The 27,245-nt window shown below is 38.1% G+C and overlaps 1 protein-coding gene across 2 annotated transcripts in view; it reads left to right on the top strand.

The window, feature by feature from the left end:
* Positions 1–27,245, top strand: part of btbd7 (BTB (POZ) domain containing 7) — a 61,178-nt gene that overhangs the window by 21,850 nt on the left and 12,083 nt on the right. The window contains exons 2-4 of one of the 2 annotated variants that reach the window (XM_059512783.1): positions 6,630–6,846; positions 9,839–10,963; positions 11,036–11,541. In XM_059512783.1, the coding sequence (XP_059368766.1) occupies positions 6,765–6,846; positions 9,839–10,963; positions 11,036–11,052 (1,224 nt within the window). In that variant the 5' untranslated portion in view covers positions 6,630–6,764 and the 3' untranslated portion in view covers positions 11,053–11,541. Of the gene's footprint in view, positions 1–6,629; positions 6,847–9,838; positions 10,964–11,035; positions 11,542–25,674; positions 25,884–27,245 lie in introns of those variants that run through there. The other variant, XM_059512782.1, reaches the window with a different exon arrangement.

The following is a 27,245-nucleotide window of genomic DNA, read 5'->3' on the forward strand; positions in this document are numbered from 1 at the left end:
AAAGCTGGGTCAGGGGCAGCTACAAGGAAAACCACCTCTTGCAATTGATGAACGAGTATACAGGCTGGTTTTATGTGACCCAGTTTGAGTTTTTCATACGCACAGGGCACACATTTTTCCATGTTTCACTCAGCGGTCTCTTTTCTTTCAATTTGTAATCCAAATAAAACAATCGTTGGTTTTCTGAACCTTTAAATGTCGTTTTGGGTGGAAGCAAACCTAGATGGTTTGAAAACCTTGAGGTGCATTATTGATACTTTCCCCTGCAGCAACGGTGCAGAGGCTCCCTATTGATTTGCCTAATGTGGCAAAACTGCTCCACTCTCCTGCTTGCTTACATAACTGCTGTCTGTGTCAGTGCCTGCTCTGGAGCTCTGCAGCATTCAAGAAGTGTTCATTTATTCCCTCTCCATTCCTGTCACTCACGTTGAGAGACAGTTTTTGCATCGGACACCGTGATTATCATTTTTCACAGCGGAATGTTTATAATGAGCCTGCTGTCCCTCAATGTAGGCCTTATCTTTGACTAACGTTTTTAGTACTTTAAAGCAACTTTATTAAACACTGAACAATGCACCGCTACTTCACCTGATGGAGGGTTCGTCTACACTGAGTGAATACCAATTCAGCAATGCTTGTCATGTTCACGGTGTCCGTGAATTCGCAGAAATTGTAAATTTGATGTGTTCTCCAGTGGCAGAGTCTGCCTGTTTACGCTTTGCTGGAATGATGAAATGTGTGATAAACTGTTGCTTAGCTTTGCACCTCAGTCTCTAAAGATTTTCTTTTGACTAGAGCTTGCATTTCCTTTCCTCTCCTTTTTTTAAGTTAAAGGAGCTATGTGGAGGTTTTTACTTAAAAAAAAAATCTTTAAGATAGTTTTCATTTGTACATGTATGAGCCAACCATGATGTAAAAAAAAGAATGACACCTCGACTGTCCAACACGGTTGCCTCTGTCAGCCTGTAGGCTCAATTTTGTGTGGAGGAGTCGGGCCCGAATTGGCGCGAAAATTCACAAAATGTGACGTCATGCGCGTTCTTGTCTACTTGGGCTTACAACCATACGGCACGCCAGCCATTATAGTAAGCAGCGGCAATAGTGTTTTCAAATGGACTCTGCGGATGGAAAGAAGCGACCAGCCTCCAGCACAATTCAGACACCCACGGACACTCCTCGTAAGTAAAAAAAAAAAAGAGCCTGCGCACTGAGAACGAGCATGAGACTGGCTGCAGTTCCTCTAACGGCCACTGGTGTCAGTAACGGTTAGAAATTTCAGAACCTACGCAATGCTCCTTTAAGGATGTGACATTTTGAGTCCTGTTTAGGGTTTTCCCACTTACAGTACCAGTGAAATAAGCTGTTGGACAGATCAACACATAAAAAAAAAATCAAGACCTTGTAAGTTTTCATTATTTAAGGCCCTTGGGATGTCAGAAACCACCTGCTTATAGGGTAAAATATATGTTAAGTATATAAAATTTTCTTTTAATATTACACTCATATTATACCACTGGTGTACTTTCAGTTAGGCTATTAATTACCTTTTTTTTCCACACTGTTTTTTTTTGCTGTTATGTTTTCTAGTTTAATAATTTTAATTAATAATAATAATTATTATTATTATTATCATCATCATGATCATCATAATTTATTATAACACAGTTGCACTGTGGCAATTATTAAAACACAAATTGTTATATTAATTATAATAGTCTTCTGTCATTGCATGTCATTAACTTTGTATAGTATTGTGAAAAAAGACAGAAATATTTGAAACTAGGCATTTAATATTGTCAAAATAAAGTGAACTTGCAGAGGTCTTTTTTTCTCATGTTATAAATAATCCACACTGTGGACGTTTAAGATGAAACCGCTGCAATGGCCTTTCTTGTCAGTGTCAGTCAGAGATGTTTTTCAAGTCTCCTGCCACAGTGGCTGGTAGATAAGCAAAATCACCTGCCACTTTGCAAAATTGGAATTATTTCATGGAGAATTTGATCAACATCATTTGATGATGCGAACTAGGGATGCACCAAATTTTCTGCAACCAAAATTATTTGTCTGAAAATAGGCCGAATAATACAGGTGCATTAGAATTTCGTGTAAAAGTTAATTTATTTCATTAATTCAACTCAATTACTGACAATTTAATCAACTACAAACAATCTTAGGCTTTGTTTTTTTTTTTAACAAAATCCCATCAATTCACTCATCAAATTATCTCAACTAATTAGAATGTGCCAATCAGCATTTCAGTGAATTTCACAAGGAATGGACTGAGGCTGGGGTCAAAGCATACAGACGTGTCAAGGAATTTGGCTACTAATTTGGCTTGTCGTATTGCTCTTGTTAAGCCACTCATGAACCACAGACAATGTCAGAGGCATCTTAACATTGTAGTGTTGCTTTCGTTAACAAAAATGATGACTAAATATCATTATCAATAAACCTTTATCACGTGACTAAGACAAGACGCAACGTAAATGCTGGTCATGTGACAATGACCATAATTAAATGTATAATGCAATATTGTTGACGAATAAAAAGACTAAATGTGGTTTACAAAATAAAAACTATGCTAAAATGTATCTCCATTTTCGTTGACCAAAACGAGATGAAACTAAATGTTATAACGTTATTTAGTTTCGTTTAGTCGCGTTATTAATATTTTGCAGTATTTCTGTTTCCTGTGTCTCCCTTCAGGGGCTGCATCAGTTCGCACAGTGTAGACGCATCCGACATCACTTCCTCAAGCCCGACTCGCGGCATTATTCAGAAGACGATAACAAACAAAGTTAAGCGGGATTTATACTTTTGCCTGGCTATGCTTTGCGAGCTTCCGCTGACTGCGAGCGCACCTTCCCAAACGGACGTGGCTTTTATACTTGTCGTGTTAGCCATTGCATTCTTCTTTGAAACGAAAGAGGGAGTGACTGTCCTCTAAAACCATCAAGAATAACCGGTGAGAAATAATTTGCCAGTAAGGCCAATACAAGTCTTGTGATGAATGAGTTGATGAATTAGTAATTGTACTAATTCTAAAACTTACAAATTGTAAGTTTGTACATAAAAAAAATCTTAAACTACTGGCTGTATTTCGCATCAAACACAAGACAACTTAAAGCAAATAGTGTATAATTAATATCTAAGGCCCAATCCCAATTCTATTTTATACCCCTTCCCCTAACCCTCAGCCTGTCCCTTCCCCTTGTCCCTTTCTCCCCTTGGTAGGGGAGAAAATATTCCCCTAAGGATTGGGACACCACTACTATGCCGTCACACGCCATCATTCGTCGCCTAGCTCTTACAATACACACATATACTGATATGCTGGTGTGCATTAGCGCCTTTTAATTATCGTTCTGTATTAATGAGCTGCTTACTGACACACACACACATCGGAAATCGCGCAGCTCAAACATCCAGGAGAAAATTAATTTGTCAACGCTGCCCCACGACTTTTATTAAATAGTTTAAATACTGAATCGCTACATTATATTTTCCAGCGACGAAAAGATATAATCGCTGTTTTTAGTAAACTCACTCTACAAAGATAAACGCACAGACGCAAATACACGCAACTTCCATTTCTCTCTCTCTCTCTCTCGAATAGGAAATATTTGAGAAAATGGTTTAGCGATTTCTAATTATTGGGGGGATTAGCCCCCATCAATGTCTACGGCAGTTATCGCCCTGATCAGACATATGTTGTGGCACTATCATGCATTCTGTAATGATATGACATTAGCAAATATTAGCGATTTTTTTTTTTTTCTTTGAGTAGCATGACCATTAATATGAACTCACAATTGAATGTAACATAAAACAAATGATTACTTTTCGTTAAAATCTTTATTTATGCCAAAAAAGCTTACATTTATGTGTCTTTTTGTTCGCTGTAGCAGCCATTTTGCCGAGATAATTCATACCCCTTCGTTTGAAGTGTGTTCCCAAAAAATCTTTGTTTGAAGGGCTATCTGGCCCTTCCCCTCCAACCAAAAGAGAATCTAGACACCCCTACCCCTACCTGCGCGAAACGAAGGGGTAGGGGAAAGGGGAAGGGCTAAGGGGTAGAATTAGGATTGGGCCTAAATTAATTCAAATTCTTTTTTTATACATTAAAAATAAAACCTATTTCAAATAAGAAGCCTTGGACAAACTATGCAAATATTTTTCCTAAAAAATGTTTTCAAATAGCACCTGATGGAGTTTGAACTTCACATTAAACTGCTTCTGTTTCACACAAATGCCAGCACAGACGTGCATGTTCGAATGCGGAGCCATTGCGAAAGTTAAAAAAAATGCTGTGCACTCCGCCACGTGAAATAAGTTTGCGTGCACTCAAAGCGAACTTCCGGCAACACTGCGATGATGTCATATTTTCCGCATTCACCCAAGAAAACTTATTTTTTATTTTATTTAAATGTATGTGTGTGTACTTCTAACATGTTTGGTTGGTAAAATAAATGTTGTGAATCTTTCGTGTCTGGAATGGATGTATTCTTGAGTCTTTAAGGTAAAAATAATATAATAAGATAACCTTGTTTGAAATGGGTTTGGCTAAAAGAAAATGTTAGTTTCGTCTATACTACTAGGTACTTGACTGTGTTAAATAGAATAGCATTACCAAAAAGAGACTAAAATACAATTTTCATTGATTAAATGTCATCAGTTTTTGTTGACTCAAGCTAGACTAAAATGTAATCAGTTTTCGTCAACTAAAACTATACTAAAAAGAGTATGAACATGACTAAAACTAATAAAAACTGAAATGACAGCTTCACACAAAGACTAGACTAAAACTAAAATAAGCAGCAAACACTCAAGGTGGGTTTGGTGAACACGGGGATAAAAAGTACCCCATGTGAACAATGAAATATACAGCTGTATTTTTATTGTCGTGGGCCTATATTTCTGCTGGAGGTCCTGGTTGTCTTGTTCAGACAAATGGCATCTTTGATTCTATCAAATACCAGCAGATAAAAAAATCTAAAAAAGTTACTGACTCTGTTAGAAATCGTATAATGGGCCATGTTTAGATCCAACTGTACAATAATCCAAACACCAACCTCAAAAACAACACAACAATGGGTCACTGGGCACAAAACCAAGCTTCTGCTATGGCCATTCCAGTCCTCTGACCTGAACCCTACAGAAAATGAAAGGAGTGAACTGAAGAGAAGCACCAACATGGAGCTGGGAATCCAAAGGGTCTGGAATGATTCTGGATGAAGGAATGTTCTCTGAACTCTTTTCAGGTGTTCTCAAACCTCATCAGGCATTATAGGAGAACATTAAGAGCTGTTAAACTGTCAAATTAAGGTATCAAAAAGTATTGAATAAAAGGGTGCCATTAATTGTGGCCAATGTGTATTAGAGAAAAACATTTATTTCATAATGAAATTTCCCCCCCATTTTAAATTATTATTATCCAATGAAAGGTTAGATTTTTGTGATTTTTTTTTTTTTCTTTTTTTTTTTTAAACAAAAGATCAAAAGGATTAACAATGCAGATTCATTTTCACAGCCTTATTTGATTATATTTACCAAGGGTGCTGATATTTTTGGCCTTGACTGTATTCACGATTTAGTTTTAACCCAAATGCATGCACTAATGGAGCGAACAGCAATCGAGATCTCGTTTCCACTGTGGACCGCTTCATTCACACCCTGTCAGAGGGAAACCGTCTTGATCACTCTGACCTCTGGGGATTTCGCAAACAACCCCGGCCAGAGTTGAGGGAGCAGACAAGGGATCTGTGCTTTACCACACATGCATTGGACGTCTAATCGAGGTCTGTGTATGTAAACATGACTTTGTCCAGTGTCCTTAGGCTTTGGCTCAGCCTGAAATATTATTATGTTTTCAGTCACAAGTGGGGGATGTAAAGCATTTACATCTCCCCAAAATGTAATGGGCTTCCCGTTTGAGGAGTTCCCAACAGTGCAAGGTTGAAATGTAATGTGAAACATAAATATCTGGATGGAGCAAAAGCTCTTCATCTGGATACAGCAAAACCCAGTCTTCCACCTCCCCAAGAAAATACATATTATTGCCAGGTCAGTTCAAAGGAAGATATCTGGTTTTCTAGAAATTATACATTGCACCGATGGCGTGAACTTGAAGCCTTGAGCGCTGAAGGCCAAAGCAAGGTCACAGGCCAAAGTTAGGAGATTACAGAGAACTAAAAAGAGATGTGAAGTACTGTAGACATTGTTAAGCTTGAGTAAACAAGCCAGTTGTGCCTCTGTGTCAGATTGCATTAGCATGACATCAGTGGGAGGGTTTGAATAAGTCAGAATCCTCCAGCATTATTGTAATGGTATTCAAGAGCAGAAGTAAACATCAAAGCTCTGCTTATGTAGTCAGTTTGGTTTGCTTGTATTGTTCATTTCGTTTGCCTTCCTTCCAGATTAGAACACAGATTTTACACACTTGATTGCCTTTCCTTTACATTTTTTTCAGAAATTAAATATTAATTTTTTAGATTACAATTATAAATAGTTTTTAAATATTTTAGATAATTATAATTTATTCAAATAAATTTGATTTGATTTTCCAGATCCCGTGACTGTCTTGTTGACGTTTAATGTATTCTCTACCCCCACCTCTCTCTCTTTTCCAGGAATGACGGACATAGCTGCAGTGTTGCCACATTCATACAGGTCTGATTGAGCGCAGCCGTGAGCTACTCAGTGCGTCGACGCTTAGATGGAATGATCCAGCAGGGTGACTAAGAGGAGGAAGAAGGGGGGAGAGAATGGGTGTGAATGCCTCCAGCTACCCTCACTCGTGCTCACCTCGATTCGGGGGTAACTCACAGACCCAGCAGACCTTCATAGGTAAACTCACATTTCAGTGCTATTATAGAGACATTTGTTGTTCCTAGTTTAGCAACTATTGTGATCGATAACAATAGAAAGGTTATAAATAGAAAAAAATATGACATTTTTGGGGTTTCAGATGGCATATATCAGACCCAAATTCAATGGATCACATTGCAATATGATGAATTTTTTTCTATTACAAGAAAAGGAAAACTCTCAAAGACAGAAGTTCATCTTTGGGTAGAATATAAAATAATTCTACATTTGTTTGTTTAAAAAACAAAAACAAAGAACAATGTTCATGTTCAAAGGCAGTTCAACAGCACAGAGAAATAGAATCTCATTAAATTATTGACTTCACCAGCTGGGACAGTCTTCATATTCTTTGACTGTAACATCTTGTCTGTATTCATTTATTTAAAGGCTTGGAAATTGTATCACAACTGTCGGCAGTTGCTTCGTAATTTTTTTCTTTCAGTATCCCACAGAGTCTGGCTTTAACAGCATATTCTGATGTGAATATTTTCATGTCTTTGAGATCAGTAAAGTAATGGTGCTTTTAAAATGCTAAGCCATGCATGACAGTGGGCCTACAATGAGAAATGGAACATTGGATTGAGACATAAAGTGTCGTCAGGGAGATATTAGCCATGCTGGGGAGGACATTAGATGACTTCATAGTTTCCTTTTTTGGCAGGTGAAAATTTTGAGATTTAGAGGGGGGAAAGTTAAAAGTGCACATTAAGTGGTTTGGGGATACATACTTTCCTTTTTGAAGTTGGAATTGTTTATGCAATGCTACGTCAAGAAGTGATATTTTGCATGCTTAAAATAAAAAAATTAAAAAAATTATTTCCATTATTTTAGACATTGTCACTCTACTAATTTAAAAACGTCTCAATCCATAATATCACTTAAATTTCTCCAGAGCATCTATTCATTTTTTGTCATAGTCTCATCTTTCTTATGCCTAATTTATGTGAAAAGAAGTTTGGGGATGCATACTTTACTGTTTGAAATTTTAATGTTTATCTGCAGTACTCCTTCAAGGAATGATCATAATAAATGAATATAAAAAATAGGGAATTACATATTTTGATTTCATATTTTCATTTCTGTAGAATATTAAGTAAAGTCTTGTCCACACGCATCACTGAAAGGGTCAGTACACCCAAAATTGAAAATTCTGTCATTTAATTTCTCACCTTCAAGTCATTCCAAACCCATAAGACCTTCATTCATCTTCGGAAGACAAATTAAGACATTTTTGATGAAATCCAAGAGCTTTCTGACCCTGTACAGACAGAAGTGCAACTGATACCTTCCCAGGCCCAAGAACATAGCATGGACATTGGTAAAATAGTCCATCAGTGATTCAACCACAATTTTACGAAGCTACAAGAATACTTTTTTGTGCACAAAGTAAACCAAAATAACTTTATTAAACAGTTTTTTTTCCCTGCGTTACTGTCTTATGCCATTATCGAGAGTACCACGATAATTGCGAACATTTCAGTTTCATTTCAATTTGTGTTCTTAACAATGAATGAAGGTCTTACTGGCTTGAAACAACATGAGGGTGAGTAAACAATTTTCATTTTTGGGAGAACTATCCCTTTAAATTTGTCTAAACAATGAATTAATTATTTTTTGACTGCAGTTATAGAGACACAATTATAGAGAAACATTTTTGTACTCTCATTGCATTCAATTTACTCCATCAGTCCAGTGTCATTAAAAGTAAAGTGTATTTCAGAATTGTTCTGAAGCACTTGGAAAAAGCAAAGCCCTGTGGTGTTGCACTTATTTGGAATAAACTTTAATTATAATGTCAGCAGACCTCACAATGCATATTTTACGGCTGACAACTTTGAAGGTCTCCAGACTACCAAGTCGGTAATAAAAAAATTTAAATGTGACGGTACCAGGTTTCTTTAAGTACCGGTAGTAACAAGGTTCCGTTCAAACCCGGTTCAGCGCTATGATTTCCGCGAAGCAGAAAACGAGGATGGAATCTCAAAGTCCAGTCATGAAAATGAAACTTACATTTTAATATGGACAGTCATGGAATTTGTCAAAGTTAGCATAAATTAATCAAATCAAGTCTCCATATGGACCAGTATCTGTAAATGTTAAGCCGAAAAAGTTTTTTTAAATATGAATCCGTGTTCTGCGCGTCTCTGTGTGAATTAATGAATGGCAGAGACGTGCAGGTTTATTTACTACATAGACTGAAGCGCATGACGCTTGCATTAATTTCAGCATCTGAGCTTCAGAGTTCTCTCTCCATCAAGCGTTCTGAACTATTTAGTTCATTTCAATGGACGCACAGCGCACCTGTATTTGATGCTCTTTAAACTCTTTGTGAAGGCCCACGACTCACCGTCGCTTTACTGATAGCGCTGTTTCTCACATATGCAAAGAGAGAGAGAGAGCGAGAGTCTTACCACGCTGAATCGACACGCTATATGTAAACTATTATTTGTTGTCTTCTCCTGTCAAAATAATGGAGTTCATTTAGAATTATTCATATTCATTTTCGAACAAGCAGAAGACATACATAGTAAAATGTATGTGATACTGCTACTCCTGTTGAAAAAATTTATAAAACTTGATTTTTTTAAAGAAATAAATCACAATATTTCTTCCATGTTTTAATTTTAATAGCAAATTATTTACCAAAAATAAAATGTTTAAATTTCATAAATTAAAAGACAAATTAAATTTGGGTGAAACTTGTTTACTGTTTTTCATAATTATATAACTTGTAGAAAAACTTTAAACACAATTGTAAATAAGTATAAAGAATGGCATTGGTTTTATTTTTAGTGCTAAAAAGTTATTTTTTTTTAATTAGCATATTTTTATTACATTAGTTTTGCTTTGGTACCGAAATTGGTACCGAGAACCGTGGATTTTCACTGGTATCGGTACCGAATACTGAAATTTTGGTACCGTGACACACTACTCCAGACTCTTACACAGCGTGTGTCTTTTCTGTCACCAGGCGCCTCCTATGCACCACAGGGTTATGGCGGCGAGTCCAAGCTCTACAGCCTAGAACATGGCCCTGAAAAACCTCAGGACAAGAAGAAAAAAAGCTCCGGTTTGGCCACCCTCAAGAGGAGATTCATTAAGCGACGCAAATCCAGTCGGTCTGCTGATCATGCGCGACAGATGCGCGAGCTTCTATCGGGTTGGGACGTGCGTGACGTCAATGCCCTGGTGGAGGAGTATGAGGGCACAGCAGCACTCAAAGAGCTCAGTCTGCAGGCGGGCTTGGCCCGTCCCGAGGCTCGCACCCTGCAGCGTGATTTAGCCACCCTTTATCAGCACAAGTACTGCACTGATGTGGACCTGATCTTCCAGGATTCCTGCTTCCCAGCACACCGTGCCATTCTGGCTGCCCGCTGCCCGTTCTTCAAGACCTTGCTTTCATCATCACCGGTTTACGGGGCAGAAGTGTTGTTAGACGTTGGAACGGTGGGAATGGATGCGCCCATGTTCTCCTCATTGCTGCATTACCTCTATACAGGTGAGCTGGGCTCAGAGGATGTGAGGTTGCAGAATGTGGATGTGCTGGTCAGATTGAGCGAGGAGTTCGGTACGCCCAACTCCTTAGAAGCCGACATGCGAAACCTCAGTGAGCACATGCCGTATTTTGACTCACTGCTGAGCTTCTCTTCAGACTCTGAGCTGGTGGAGGCTTTCGGAGCAGGTGGGCCTGTTCCAAGTGGCACAGGAGTTGGAAACGCAGGGGTGAACCATAGCTCTCCTGATGAGGAGCTAAGGGCCCACAAGGCAGTGCTCTCGGCGCGCTCCCACTTCTTTCGCAACCTGCTGCAACGACGCATCCGCTCAGGTGAGGAGATCACAGACCGAACTCTGCAAACCCCTACCCGTATTATCCTTGACGAATCCATCATTCCCAAGAAATACGCCCGTGTGGTCTTGCACTGCATGTACACTGATGCTGTGGACCTTTCGCTGGTGCTGCGTGGGAGCCCTTCTGAAGGCAGTCTTGGTGAAGTTCAAGCGCTGGTGGCTGGAAGAGGGTGCATGAGTCGGGCCGAAGAGGCCATGGAGCTCTACCACATCGCCCTCTTCTTGGAGTTCAGCATGCTGGCTCAGGGTAAGTCTTAGCATCTCTTTTATCCATATTTTCTAGTTGTTGTCTTACGCTCCCCTTCCATTCCTCCCCCAGCTTTGTTTATTGCCTGATTAATTCACAGACTATCAAGGGAAGACCGGAGGAAAAGGGTGGGGTTTGCTGTGTAGTTTATTTTCCTCATGTTGGGAGTACTGTTTGTGAAACATTCCCATTTGTGCCAAACAACAAAGCACTGCAATCTCTGCGATTCTCTTAATACCCTTATCCATTTCCTGCCTGTATTAATTATATTTAGGAAGTTTCTAAGGGCTGCAGAATTGGTCCTGTTGTTAGAAGGGTGTACTTAATGACCAAAAATGACATAAATCTGCTTCATGGTCAACTTTCTCTGAAGCAGCCCTACATTACACTGTTAACTTTCCTTTGTGCATTATGGCAGGAGGTAGAAGAATAGGTCACCTCTCTCAAGTTGTGGTTTGTGTTCTGGATTCGAATGTCTTATTTCTACTGTTGATGTGTGCTGCAGGGTATAGCTATTGATTTGTATTTAATGTCCTGAGTCTGTAGTTTCTGAAAATGGCTGTTGATTGAGCCAGTTTTTTTTTTTCTTCTTCTTTTCTTTTTTTTTTTTAAGAAGGTATTATTACTTTTTGGTTGGGTTGTGTTATACAGCTAATGCATATCTTGATATTTTGTATGCCTTTTAATGATATTTGATATAGGTTTCTCTATTACATTGTTTAAAAGGTTTATACATCCATTTAAGCACATTCAATGTTTTATGCCAGAGGTAAAATGTGGACAAATTTTTACTACGTACATAATTTTTCAGTAGATGAACCACAGTATTATAAAGAATATCATCAAAAATTATTTGTATCAATGCTCAAACATAACACTGTATGTACCAATGATAAATTATTAATAAAGTTAGAGACTAAAATATCATAATGTTATCTGCTAGGTACAGATATATGTGTGAATGTTAAATTATTTAAAATCTTTTATTTAGCAAGTTATCTTAGCAGAGTTTAAATTATATAAACTGGTTAGTACATAATTCAGATAATCATGTATAATAGTTAGTGGTGTGATGAGACTAGACTGGGTTCACGAAAATGAGATGAGACATGATTTTTATAATTTTTTTTTTAAAATAAATCCTCAATGATGAAATACAAAGGGATTCTTTTATTCAACTGATTTTATTGGTTTTGTCTCATCATGCTGGGAGACGGGCATCACAGTATGTTAAGGGGCGTAACATTTCTGTCAGACACTTGAGGCATTCGGCCAATCACAACATACTGGATAGCTGGCCAATCAGAGCACACCTTGCTAGGGCTGTGACGGTTGCCGTGACAACTGCGTCACCAGGGTGGTCAGTTGCTACCGTGGTTGTCTACTGCCACCGGCGGTAGTGCACGTGACGTCACAAACTATATAGCAAGCATAATACAAAGTTTTGTATATAAGTGTAATAACTGTAATAGTTGCACATTCTAAGTCTATGGTAATTAACAAATTACCTCAAACACAGCGTTTCCTTTAGATTGGAAGATTTGAGTGCAGGAAAATACAGTTTTAATTAATTAATTTAGTGTTGGCCGATGGATCTTGTTGGGAAAGCAAATACCACCTCACCGATCTGGAGTCATCTGAATTCATGTCACCCATCGGCGTTTGCACAAGTTCTCGAGATCGCAAACGCTGGCTGGTCAGGTTTGGTGAGGCTTTCTCCAAACTGGCCAATTACAAACGAGACGGCGATAAATAAAAGAAGGTAACAAGAAATATGGCAATGGATTCCTATTTCAAAGAGAGCGCGTGCAGATGAGGAGTTAGCTACTGAGCTTGCTTGGTGGCGGAAAAGTAAACCGGACGCAACACAATCGCGTTGTGACAGGTTTAGTCTGTCTAGTGTCTATACAGGACATTTGAACTGTGTCGCCTACCTCACAGACCGGATGGGGGATTTATCATGTCGTGTTGTGCTGCATCCAGTGTAGCATCACTACTTATAAGGAGTATTTTGTCACGCTGCGTCGCTCGCGTCCGTTAGACAGGGTGTATTTAACTTTCTTATTTAGGCTACTTTCTTGTAACCTAAATAAGCATTATTTCTTTGATATTTATTTTAGTGTTTTGCAGGCGGCGTTCACTGACAGAAGTGCTCAAATAAACACGAACTGACGAGTTGATGTGTTAGATGAGTGATTTCTAGACGTGCATACATATAAATATATCCTGTATATAATATATATAAAATATATTACATGCATGCACAGTTTAAGTCAGCTTTAATCACCTTTTTGGGCCTTTTTGACCACGACACTGCTTGCATATAGTTTATTTCGCAGTTTGATATGAAAGGATACGCACAAAGGAAGCACGCATCGCCTTTGAGCACAGGACCGTCCGCGCTCGCTTAACTTGCACCTGATAATAAAGTGAAGTGGAGCGCGTGTCTGAAACGTTTCCTGTTCAGTCATTCTGATTGCGACTGAATAAATTCACTTCTTGTCATGAGAAAAAGTGACAGAAGCAGCAGTTGTGAGTGGATGGCCATCCCTGCCCCTACGTAAAATAATTTGAATACGTTAAACTGGAAAAAAATGATCGCCTTCGTTTACGAGCAAATTTTGACACTAATGTTATATATATATATATATATATATATATATATATATATATATATATATATATATATATATATATATATATATATATATATATATATATAATACTATTATTATTATTTATTTTTTTTTTTTATATAATTACTTATCTATCTATCTATCTAACACCGCGCCACCGGCAGTTGTTGGTCTGTGACTACCGCGGTGGTAAAAATCAGCCACCGTCACAGCCCTACACCTTGCTTTTCAGAACAATGAGCTTTGTAAAAATTGACACGTTTCAGAAAGGCAGGGCATAGAGGAGAAATTGTGGAAAATAATGTATTTTTTGAACCTTAAACCGCATAAACCATTGCATTACACCAAATACACAACATTCTTTTTAGCAACGTCATATGACCCCTTTAATAGATGAAAAGTTCCACTCCAGAACAGTTTTTGAGCATTTATGAGTGAATTGAAGTAAAGGAGAATGAGGAGAGATTAGGAATCTACTCAAATTACATGGTGTTTGGGAAGCTTAATGATCAAATGAGAAGGCATTAAAATCATTGCGATATTCACTGTTACTTATTTTATTTCGCCATCAAATTCTACTGGCGATATAAAATTAGCCCTACTCACTGGAGGGAGAAATAACATCTTTGAGTGGTATCTAAAGTGGTTCCTCACAGTAATTTACATCTAATTTATCTCCGCAGCCTTGCCAAAACCTGCCGGTGTATCAGTTCTCAAAAACGGTCTTTTTGTCTGCAGCAAATGAGCAGCTTTGTTTTCTTTTTTTTTTTTTTTTTTTTATTTTCACACAATTCATTTACTAGCCTGTACACCCCTTGCCTGTGTGTGAATTGGCCAGTTTATCTCTATTTACTGCACAAATTGATGGGTTTCAGCTGTTTTATGCTAAATGTTTTTAGCCTTTTTCACACAGAAAATACACAGATAATGTGTCCCGTGATTTGTCCCGGATTGTTTGATTGTGGTTCATTCACACTGCCAGTGATTTTCCGGAATCTGTGTGTGCGTTCACACCCATGATGTAAACATCCTGTAAAGACTCCTCACTTTACAATGTGACTTGTAATATGATGCATTCGGTTTCACTTAAACTGGTGATCTCAGCTTCAGCGCGGATGGTGAGGAGCTCCATGATCTCTGCTTCATTACAGTTTGCACATATACGCTAATGTTGATCTGCCTTCAAAACACCCGGTAGAAGAGTTGTGCGATAACGTGTGTCATCACTGCGACACACCCTTTATGGCATTGGTTCTCGCTTTTGTTCACACAGAGCTTGTTCCAGGACTGAACCCGGCAATGTTACTAGGTCCCCAACCCGGGATCGATCCTGGGATGTTTGCATTCACACAGAAGGCACTCCAGCAATTTTCCGGGACCAACGTGCAGTGTTAAAGGGGTTTTTCAGAGAGCCATCCACCCTTCTGATTACTTAATCTGAATGAGAGTATCAAACTCTGCGCTGTACAGCACTGGTCTGCAGCGTCAGTGTCTGCTGATCCTTATGACCCATTGGTCAGCTGTGGTTTGTAACAGATCGGCTTCCGATTCAGTCCTGTCAGCATAGCCCGATGATGAGCTCAGGAGGACTTGTTTTCTTCCAGAACATGCTGTACCACTTGCTACGTCAACCCTTGTTTTTTCCCACCAACATGAAACATACAGCAATTAAATACAAATTGCTTGTGCGGCTCTGACTTTGATTTGAATTGACTTCATTTTTGACTAACTTAACTTACAATTGTCAGAAACATTGTCAGCTTCTCCTCCTGGTAGTTTTTTAACAGCTATTTTTGTATGGTACAATGTAGTTACAATGTGTTGCATGAGATTTTCAACACACGCATCCAATGAGTCCACATTACGGTCATCATTGTATTTACTTGTTTGTTTTGTTAGGGCTAGTCAGGTACTCCGTCAGTCAAAGAAAGCCCTAGATGGAGTACTCCGAGTCAGCACTTAACACTGGCAATCATTGAGGTCACTTCAGTACGTGTAGTGTGTTGATAGCCTCCGGTGGGAGACAAACGTGTCAGTGACCTCTAGGAAATGGAGGCACAGTAGTCATTTAACACCCAGTCAGCAGCCGGCCAGTTGTTAGTACATGGCAAAGATAATTAATGTGCTGACCAGGCAGACTCACATTGATAAAAAGCCACCCATTGGTCTGGAACTGACTCTGTTCCGCAGAGGAAAATTACTCTTGTTCACACTAACTGTAGGAAATCAGCTCCTGCAGCTGTGGACCTTGTTAACCTCTTTGTTAAACCTAAGCTGTGAACTTAAAGATGACATGGTTGGGATACAAAGACACCAATAACCGTTGTGTATGAAGGAAACTAGAATGTATGAGTTTCCATGAATGTCCTTCCTCACAAGTTTGGTTTAATTGCGGTAAATTTTATTTGCTTGTTTGAAAGTTGGAAAAAATAGACACTTTCACAGAGAAACGACATTTGAGAATGAGGATGCATAGGAGAGAGCTCGCCGTATGCTTGCTTGTATTAGCTTCTGATGTGTGCACGACTTGCCGTATGTTCGCCCAGACGGTGTATGTGCCAGTCAAATAAAAGGAAGCACAATCCTTTTCATTACAACAAAATTGCATATTTATCTCAGGAATGAAAAAACATTATATGTAACCTAATAACTTAGTGTCATAGCACCCTATTTATTAGGAAGTCATGCGAAAATCACTTCTTATCGCTCTGTTTGTGCTGTGACAGGAAATTGACGTCAAGAGAAACTGTGAACAGATAACAGCAGTGAAAGTAACAAGGTCTTCCCAGTGCATTGTTGACTGTATTAGTTATCTGTATTTGCTAAACTAATTAGGCCAACTCGCATGATTATCATTTGCATCTCTTAACCAAATACATTTGTATTAAAAATGAAATAATGTATTTTGTTTTATGATACCATAGCGGTCATCAGCTATAGTTTAATTATACCTGTGATCGATGTTATTGACAGTGGAACTGACAGTTCCTGAAAATATGGCCTTAAATTAATAAAAATACAGGTGTTGCTATTGGCAAGTACTAAAATGAAAGTGTTGCAAAGAAATCATTTTAATATGCTGATTTAGTGCTCAAGAGTCAAGAAAGATATTTTTGCTGAGTAAAAGTATTAATTTCTTAAAAAGATATATATTTACCCTAAACTTCTGAACTGTCGTCTCAACTAATTTTATTGTGCTTTTATGGCAATTGTTTGTGTTTTATGATGCTCTGCATTTAAACAGACTTCAGGGTGAATAATTGATGTCAGAATTGTTTAGGTAAAACGATTCCTTTAATGCAATATTCACAACAGCTTCCTTCCTAGTCCAGCCAGACCGTTTATGGACAGTAAGTTGCAAAAACTCACCCAGTTGCTCAGATTTAACATGGTTATGTTGTCAGAAGCATGTGCAAATGAACATGTTAGCTCACATTTACCTTCAGAGTTATTACGTAACTTGGCACTTGGCCCGACCTAATGAATGACATTGACTAACCTCAGAGTACTGTCATAATCATAACTGTGATCATTTACATATAAAAATCTTAAAGTGCATTAGCAAATTAAACAGGCTGTTGAATTCTAAAGGTCAGAGAGAGGGTAGTAATTGCTCCTGTAAAACTAAATGATGGCTTTTTAGTGCAGGAAACCTGGCTAACTTTAAAAGTGGGCCTCAGGGGGAAAAATTAGCATTTAATCAGTATCTCACAGGGTAGGTGAGATAATGCAAAGTGGTGGTCCAGATATCTGGCTTAGGCACATGAGACCGTTTTCAAACAGTGTGATGGAAATAGACTGACTTGGAGTTGAAGGAAACGGTTCTGGTGAGGGTTCGTGCTGTGAATGAACTGGCGCAGGGCTGAGCGTGACACTGCACCTGTGACGATAACATTAACTGACAGCGTGGTGTACCATAGGTCTGTTCTGTAGTGCAAATGAAATGCTGCATCGATGGGCCTGGAGGCTGGAAGCTACAGAGAGCTGTGCACATTTCTTCCAGTTCTCAGCACCTTTAAAAAATTCATTGCTTCTCATTTGAGAAAGAGACATCTGGGGATAGAGAGAGAAATTATTCACAAACTGAAAACCTTTTGTGTGTTTCAGAGAGTATGTGTTCATTTGTATTTTTCATTCTTTGTTCCGCTTGCAGTTTTGTGTCACTGTTCATTAAGTTGAATGGTTTAAATAGGATGTTTTGATATGTCATCATTATCTAACAATGAAAATTGGGCAGCAGGAGCATTTCAAAAATCCATAAAGCAAGGTCTTTGTGACCTTGTTTTTCTTCTAAAGCTTTTCAAACATTAATTTCATACAATTTAATGAAAACATCTAAACAATTAATCTTTTTATCTATCTATATAAAGGCCTATATATTTTTGGGTTTGTCTGGTTGCAGAGTGTAAATGATATCTACCACTGAGCTAAAAAAAAATAAAAAAAATAACTGAACTGTTGGGGTTGTTCTTAGTCCTTGCATGCTTTATATGTAGAAAGCTGAAAATGCTTTATTTCTTGGGATGCACTGATGTTAAACTTGATATTCTAAATACCTATAAGCTCATTTTTTTTTACAGCAATTAACTGTTATATATTTGATTTTTAACATTCTATACTTTTGTCTAAATACATTAAAAAAACACTGAACACACAAAAAAATAATTGTTAATTTTAGTAGTACAACTTTAAAAATGTGTATTGAAATTTAGAGATTTGATAAAAATTACATTTAACAGTATTTTATATTTTTTCAAGATTTAATTTAAATGTAAAATTAGAGCAAATGAGCATGTGCAGTTAAAAACCTAATATAAGCTGTCACAAATAAATTATTCTGTCTTATTCCTGATTTAATATTATTTTAAAAGACTTCACATTTTGTACTGAATTTATAGGCAGGAAGTAATAACAATCTTGTGGGTAACAAACACTGTCACCTCAACACTTCTGTTCCTAGAGAGAACAGGTCTAATATTGACATCTTTGGAGAGAGAGTCCTTTTGAAACAATGACGCTTTGATGCTTGTGCAAGAGGTTAAGTCAGACATCCTTTAGAGTGCGTTTCAAACTCGATACGAAAACCCTTCCTGGCCCCAAGGCACCATTCTGATTAGTATTAACACAGATTGCTGGTGGTGTTTCCATTAAGCCTATGAGAGACTGTCAGCTCTGTAATGATTCTGTCTGTTACAGCTTGTCTGAAAGGTCATGGAGAATTTTAACCCAACACCTCTCTGGAGCTCCTTCACTCTCCGCTTCTCATTTTCATCTCTGTATCTTTCAGCAGTTTCCATCTTTCACGTTCAGGCTAATTTTCCACTATCTCTGTCCTTTTTGACATTACCCTCCTAATCTTTACTCCTCCTCCCATTTTTCTTCATCTCAGCATGTCGCTGTTTTTCTCGCTGACTGGCTCGCTCTATCTCTTTTCTTCCTCTGTGTCTATTAGTCTGTCTACCCCTTATATCAAGCTCCGGGGCTCTGGCTAGATGACTAGGGTACTGCACTTGTTCAAGGCTAATAGATGCCCTAATGATTAGTCCTTCACTGTATCCGCTCTCTTCCTGTGTTGCTGTGTTCCTCCAATATCAGGTGTACTCAACTGTAAAATTAGCTCAAGACTACCATTAGGTATTTCACATCACATGGCCTTGTTGTTAGCTTTGAGTCCTTGACAAAATGTGCTTCTTTGGAAGAAGCATGTTTTAAACGGATGCTGAATGTGTTATAAAATGTTGCCTTGCTCGTGGTTTAGTTTTAAATTAGTTTTTTATGAGTTTTCGAGTGAAATGAATTTTAAATGACTCATTTGTTAGCAGTTCCACATTGCTGGAGTCAGCCAGCCTTCCTCGTGCATCCTCATCATCCTCCTTTCACACCATGCAGGCTGTGACTTTTTTTTTTCACTCTAATAACTTTCCTGTTTAGTTTTTCCCCAACAGATCTTCATGGGTTTTACTCATTGACACAATTTACTTAAGAGGACTCCTCACCTCATTAAGGAACTGTGATCTGGAGCTTTTTTTGTGAGATGAAAAAATAATTCATTTTTAATTGTTATACTTTTGTATTGATCTCTTTTGGTAATAAATAGTGTAGCATTAATCTTTGTGTCAGGAGTGTGACTGGGATGTCTCAAAATGCTGCCTCCATAAGGAACTCTCTAGGTTTTGGAACAGACCAATTGTGGGCATACAAGATTAAACCACTAAAAAAAATAACTACTTTTTAGCACTAAAAATAAAACCAATGCCATTCTTTATACTTATTTACAATTGTGTTTAAAGTTTTTCTACAAGTTATATAATTATGAAAAACAGTAAACAAGTTTCACCCAAATTTAATTTGTCTTTTAATTTATGAAATTTAAACATTTTATTTTTGGTAAATAAAGGGGATTTGCTATTAAAATTAAAACATGGAAGAAATATTGTGATTTATTTCTTTAAAAAAATCAAGTTTTATAATTTTTTTTCAACAGTAGCAGTATCACATACATTTTACTAAATAATAGTAATATTTCTAGCACTATGCCTTTATGTAAAAATTTAATTTTAGGCCTAATGAATGCATATTTGTCATTTGAGTATTGATAATACTACTACTAATTCTACTATCATACTAATGTATATACAATGCACTATGAATTGATGAGCTGCTAGGCTCATGAATATTAATCACGTTGTCTGCGTTCGGTCAAAATGATTTGCTGAAATCAAAACAGGGGCGGTACTAGATCAGCACCAGCCAATGAAATTGCCAGTTGCGTATTAGCTCCGCCCACTACCGGAGAAACCGGTATGTCTTCTGCTTGTTCGAAAATGAATGAATAATTCTAAATGAGCTCCACTATTTTGACAGGAGAAGACAACAAAGAATAGTTTACATATAGCGTGTCGATTCAGCGTGGTAAGACTCTCGCTCTCTCTCTTTGCATGTGTGAGAAACAGCGCTATCAGTAAAGCGACGGTGAGTCGTGCGCCTTCACAAAGAGTTTACAGAGCATCAGGTGCGCTGTGCGTCCATTGAGATGAACTGAAAAGTTCAGATCGCTTGATGGAGAGAGAACTCTGAAGCTCAGATGCTGAAATTAATGCAAGCGTCATGCGCTTCAGTCTATGTAGTAAACAAACCCGCACGTCTCTGCCATTCATTAATTCACACAGAGACGCGCAGAACACAGATTCATATTTCTAACAACTTTTGCGGCTTAACATTTACAGATACTGGTCCATATGGAGATTTGATTTGATTAATGTATGTTAACTTTGACAAATTCCATGACTGTCCATATTAAAATGTAAGTTTCATTTACATGACTGGATTTTGAGATTCCGTCCTCGTTTTCTGCTTCGCGGAAATCATAGCGCTGAACCCTTTCTTATATTTTCTATGGCTGAACCGGGTTTGAACGGGACCTCGGTACTACCGGTACTTAAAGAAACCTGGTACCGTCATATTTAAATTTTTTTAGTACCGAAGTACCGGGTCTTTTGACAACACTATTCACGGCACAATGTTTCTTCCTGGTTTCCACGCGCTGTTTGATCCGTTAATAACGGAGAAATGTGAATGTTTCTCTCTAGATCTCGCAGCGATGTTATTACTTCTGTGCCAAATTCAAATTCAAGTTCCGCTTGGATTATGTTTGCCATTTGATGTTGGGCACTGTTGTGGTCCCGCCGGCATCTCTTACATTATGAGCACGCTTGCCACGCGCAACGCGCCTACATTTGAAATAACGAAATTGTAATCGGCATTATTAGCATATGATTTTTAAAAAAAAAATTTTTTTAAAATATTTTTATATAAAATTATTAGTAGAACATTTTATGCATCTTTATTCACCTCAAAGCATATCCGCTCCCGCGCCCCCCCTGTGAACTCTGGCGCACCCCTGAGGGGGGCGCTGACCCCAGGTTGGGAACCAATGATCTAGGGCATGTTGTAGTCCAGATTAAAAAGTTTGAAACTAAATTGCCTATTAAGTCTAAATATTTTAGTATTTGGCACTGTGATGAACACCATAGCAAATACACAAATCTGAATGGCTATTTAAATAATTTGAACACTTTCAGAAATAGAAACTAGTGCTTTATTTATGGGGTTTCCGGGTTACAGCTGCATTTCTGCTGTTCAGCGCCATCTGCTGTCAGAGAGTGAATGTGTTAATTCATGCGCTTCTCATCCGTGCTTGTCATGCATCAGAGTCGGAGCACATGTCTGTGACGCAACATACAGCGTTGTTATGCATTGTGACCAGTTGATGGGAAAAGTGTTCTTTAAATGCATTATTAATTCTTTAAAAAATATTTTTTTTAATTAATATTTATAATATAATAAATGAATAATTATTCTCTGTACTTTTGAAGTGCCCACGATAACAATATTGTGTATATTAATTATCATGATATATCACATTACCGAAAACCGGCACATGTCTGTCCTTGGGACTCATTACCATCAAATCTTCTGCACTTGGCATTCAAGTGCTTTCAAGTGGAAAATACTGCAAGTTGTTGGTGCAAAATCTTCCTGCCATGTGTTGCTTTTGTTTTGCAGACGTTTGTTTCTGGTCTCATGTTAGGACACTTGTCTCATTTTTGACTAATTATTAACTCCTTGGTGTTCTGCATTCATTTTTATGGTTTGAATTCGACTGGCACCTAATCATTAACTTTCATTAACTCGCATTGATTTGTACCTCTGCATTTATGCCCAACGAGAACAATCTACACATTGATTATAAAGTCAATAAAGAATGATGAGATTTTTGGATGCTGGGTGAAAAACTCCCTAGAGGCTAATATGATACCATTTTTTGAAAATGACAAGTTTATGGCTCTGCAACTAGAGATTATAATTAACTGGGACAGGTTTATTAGGCAATACTGCACTACTTTGCTTCTGCATACTAAATGGTTTCAAGTCATGCAGTGAAACAGATGCAGTGCTACTCTTAATCTTCTGTGTGCTCCAGGCTGGAGACGTGTGAGCAGTCATCCTCAGGCTGTACGGTGCCCATCATAAAAGGAAAGACATTGTCATTAGATCTCAGACTTAAACAGTACACCTTAGCACTTTGCAGGCAGTATAGAAGGCTATTTAAGCAATATCAGACTTGTGCTGAATATCAGTATGGTTATGATTTGGCACAAGGCTGCAGGCAGTCATGGCTTTTGTTCAGTAATACAGCACAATTGTGAATGATTATTGATTTTGAGATCATGATGGTGAATGCATTAAATTTTAAATTTTGAGTCTTTGGGGTATAGAAAATTTTTTTTTGAAATGCTTTTTAAAAACACTTTTAAAAAGACAAAAGGTCCAAGTTGTGGTTTTGGACAGGACGCGGGGTTATGGCGTGAGAAACTACGAATGCTTGTTGTCTTTATTTGACTTTCTCAGATCCTTAACATCTTCAAGGTTACCCTTATGAGTCTTGAAGAACAGCCTATTTACTTAGAAAATATGTCATTCGACAGTGTAATACTGTCTCCAGAGTTTTGAGAGAGGCATCCACTCTGACGCAGACTGCTTCTAGTTGAATATTTAATGGTACTGATCAGCACAGTGTGCCTGTGCAAAGGGATAGTTCACCCAAAAATCTAAACCCTCTCAACATTTTCTCACCCTCAAGTTGTTCCAAACCTGTATGAGTGTCTTGAAATTCTTTCTTCAAAAGAAGATATTTTGGAGAAGGTGCTGGAGAAGTTGAAGTTGCTATAGTTGCTGGTCCCAATTGACTTCCACAGCATAGAAAAACAATGTTATGGAAGTCAATTTTAAGAAGTAGTTTACAAATTTATGGAAATGGTGTCATTTACTCACCCTCATTCCATCAACATATTATTTTCTTTCTTTCTGTTTAGCTTGAAATTAATTATTAGACCAGAATACCTGAGCTGTTTTTTCCATACCTTTAAAGCTGGATAATGATTACAAAGCTCCAGATATGATTGTGTGAGGAACACGTATTACAATGTAAATTGTTCTCTGTGATATTTTTTAATATGCCATCACCAAAGCTAAATTTATTTGATCAAAAATTCAGTATAAACTGTGATATTGTGGAATATTATTGGAATTTAAAATAGCTGTTTTCTGTTTAATGTGTGATACAATACATGTGTGCATTTCTGTACGCAAACTATTGTTGAAACTGAATTTTCGCATAATGCCTGTTAGAAAGGGAAAACCAAGCTTGCTCTCTAGAGATTAGAGGTCTTCACAGTGCACCCGAGACCCGTCGACCCCGGACCCGACCCGAGACCCGTACGGGTTCGGGTCTATATTTTAAATCATCAGCCGGGTCCGGGTCGGGTCCGAATCTATTATCTCGGGTCCCGGGTCTGTTTAACATTGTGTGTAATACCCGTGCGATCGGAGTCATCGGACTCGGAGAACACCCGGTCGTGATCAAAGACTGCTTGTGTTTTTTGTAACTTGCAACTTGTAAAATTAGGAAAAGAAAAGAGTGAGCCAAAAAAAGTGATCTCTCTCTCTCTCTCTCTCTCTCTCTCTCTCTCTCTCTCTCTGCTTTTAGAAGCAGAGCGCGCAGACTCAGAGTTAATACAAGTGCACGCACGGTATTAATGCTTAAAGACTTGACACACTCATATTTAATATATTTCAAATCAGCAACACAATGTGAGGTGAATTGTCACATTGATGTTTTCTATGACGCTCAAATTGCGTTAAAGCATTTTAGGTTGATACAGCTAGCACGCATGTGCAGTCTCCAGCGCATTTCATGTTTCTATGGCAACCAGTGAGGGACACTTCGACCGCCAAACCGCGTTTTACATTTTCGCCCATTTTTATAATATTATAAATGAACCGTTTAATCTTAAAGTTTTAGTGGTCAGATTCAGACTCGATGCAGAGCAGAGAGCACAGAGATCAGATGATAGCAAATAAATAACGTCAGCGGCTGTGGCATTGCACGAGCGATCGTTATTTTAGTTCAAAAGGGCAAACAGTCAAAGTTATTATGCGAGTTAACTCGAGTCAGAATGTACATGTGCACAGTAGGATTTGTCATCCGTCACCGTGACATCAAGTGGACTTTTTAAGCTGAAATAATGAGTGGATTCAGCTTGGACTTGGAATAACGAGAGGAATAACATGAATAACTTTTTTGTCGGAGGACTGTAATGCATCACAGGCAGTCAGGTACAAGGAAGAGAGACTACGGCTCTTTAAATTAGGTAAGACAAAAAGCTGTATTTTTCGCAACAGGTTTATTGACTTGTAATAGTAATTTAAGGTGGAATATGTGAACGTCGGGTCCAGTCGGGTCTGTGTCTTCCCGGCGGGTTCGGGTCCAGATTTCAAATAATATACGGGTCCGGGTCGGGTCCTGGTAGGCATTTCTCGGATCTACACGGGTCTGGGTCCAGCTTTTGAAATATTAGACGGGTCAGGGTCGGTTCGGTGTAGTACATTACGGGTCTCTTTCGGGTTCGGGCACGAATTTATGGACCCGTGAAGACCTCTACTAGAGATACTTGCCTTGGATTGCTTTGAGGATGAAATTCTCCACTGCTCCAGGGGTCTTTGTATCAAGCACAGAGGGGAGAAAACGGTGGCATTTACTGATTAAACTGCTCTGAATGCCTCTCTTTTGACATTCGGTCTTTGATGACTGAAAAAGGAGACCAAAAGAATTGAATAGAAGAGACAAGGCTCAGTTTGAAACCGCATAAAGCAATGTTTTCGTTGTGAATAATTAGGTAAATTATTCATCTTTTCCCACAGTGACATTTAACTGCATACATTTTCATTAATATTTTAGACATATCTGCATATATTGTGGTAGAATATATTCCTGGTGTGCTTTAGGACTCTATAGATTTATAGTGTTATATTACAGTCACGGTGATGAGAAAATGATTTTACAAATAGATAAAGCAGCATAGAGGGCAGATGGAGGTAGAGCATCCGGACCACCCACGCTTTTGTTTTAAAATCTTGATTAACTACATTTGGACACAGATTTGTGTGTTTAAGAGCAACTGAAGCCCTGTTTATGCCTAAATAAAATGTGATGTCATTGTTTATTGGTTTTAGGCTGTGAAGACATTGTGGCAGACAGCATCTCTCTGGACTCGGTGGTGGCCATCCTGAAGTGGAGCTCACAGCCATACGGCTCCAAATGGGTTCATCGGCAGGCCATGCACTTCCTGTGCGAGGAGTTCAGCCAGGTCATGACCTCCGACGTCCTCTACGAGCTTAGCAAGGAGCACCTGCTGGGGGCTATTCAGTCTGATTACCTGCAGGTGATGACCTACAACCAATTCACCTTGTGTACTTTTTGGATTTCCCAGTGCAAGATTAGCTAGTAAATTAAATGCACTGTAAATACAGAGACGTCTTTTACTAGAGAGGCAAAAAATTACATTTTGTTTACTAAATGTGAACATGTTATTGGATCCTCAGACAAAATGTTCATATGTGTGCAAAAAATCTGATTGAACTTAATTTTCTAGCTCAGTATTTCTAACAACCTACTTGTAAAGTCTGTTACACATGATTTTTGTTCTGTTACTTCAAGGTCAAGCTTATTTTCTCTCTGGAAACATACGAGGTAATTCAGGGTAACTGAATCACATTGCACTATTGGGAAATGTGTTTTTTTTTTCAGTCCACAAATCATTGCAGTGCTTCAGGCCTATCCATTTCAGAAAGCAGCGTGTCCATATCAGTCTGTTTATCGATCTCTGTTGATCAGGGCTCCCTTAAAGGTCACCTGCTTTTGTTTTTAGACAAATGAGTCAGCAGCTGTATCAGATGACTCCCTTAAGTCTCCTCTGTGAGCTTATATAGAGACTAGAGCTGTAACCCCATCTGGGATTTGGCCTGGCACACAGCAGTCTGTTAGCGCCCTCACACTCCTGTGTGCTAGCTGTTCAACGTTTACAAGTCTTCTGTAAATCTAGTCTGGGTCAAACCTGTTGAAATGATCTTATCCCTGAAGTGACTGAGAATTTTTAAACAAATATTAATAAAGACTAGAATTGTTTTGGCAGCATAAAAATTGAGTTTTTATACCATGCTTTAAAAAAGTGACATTAACTGATTGATTCTTTGTCATGGTCAAGGAAACCCTGTAAATATCAGTGAATATTGAGCTTGTTATACTTTTTTTTTTTTTAATTTGATGCTCATTTTATTAGCTATTTGTCTGGAGCTTGAGTAGAGTAAAGTTTGTTTATTGACATTGATTTTCAGTAAGTAAACGAATAGGTCAGAATGATTCATTTGAATACAATTTTTAAAGTGATGTGGACTTGGTCAAGACATATAAGAGCTGTTGGTCATGTCTAAATCCAATTCACTCTCTCTCGCCCCTAATTTCCGGTTTGCACTCTACTGCTGTACTGTAAAAGGCAAAAAACCCAAAAAATATCATTTAAGAAAGTGTGGCCACCCTGCTATTAAAAATGTTATTTTGTTTGAGGGTTCATCTATGTCCATTAAACCTGGATCAGCTTCTGACGGTGAATGAAATGAGATTTTGGCTATGCAATATTCTCATTAAGAGATAAGATAGTAGGAAATTCATTTTTCTCAAGTTTTATCTTGAACCTGCAGGACCTGCTGGTTTTATATATCCTGTTTTTCCTTCGATATTGTTCTGT

The sequence above is a fragment of the Carassius carassius genome, chromosome 27, assembly GCF_963082965.1.
Source record: "Carassius carassius chromosome 27, fCarCar2.1, whole genome shotgun sequence".
In the NCBI taxonomy this organism is placed as follows: Eukaryota; Metazoa; Chordata; class Actinopteri; order Cypriniformes; family Cyprinidae; genus Carassius; species Carassius carassius.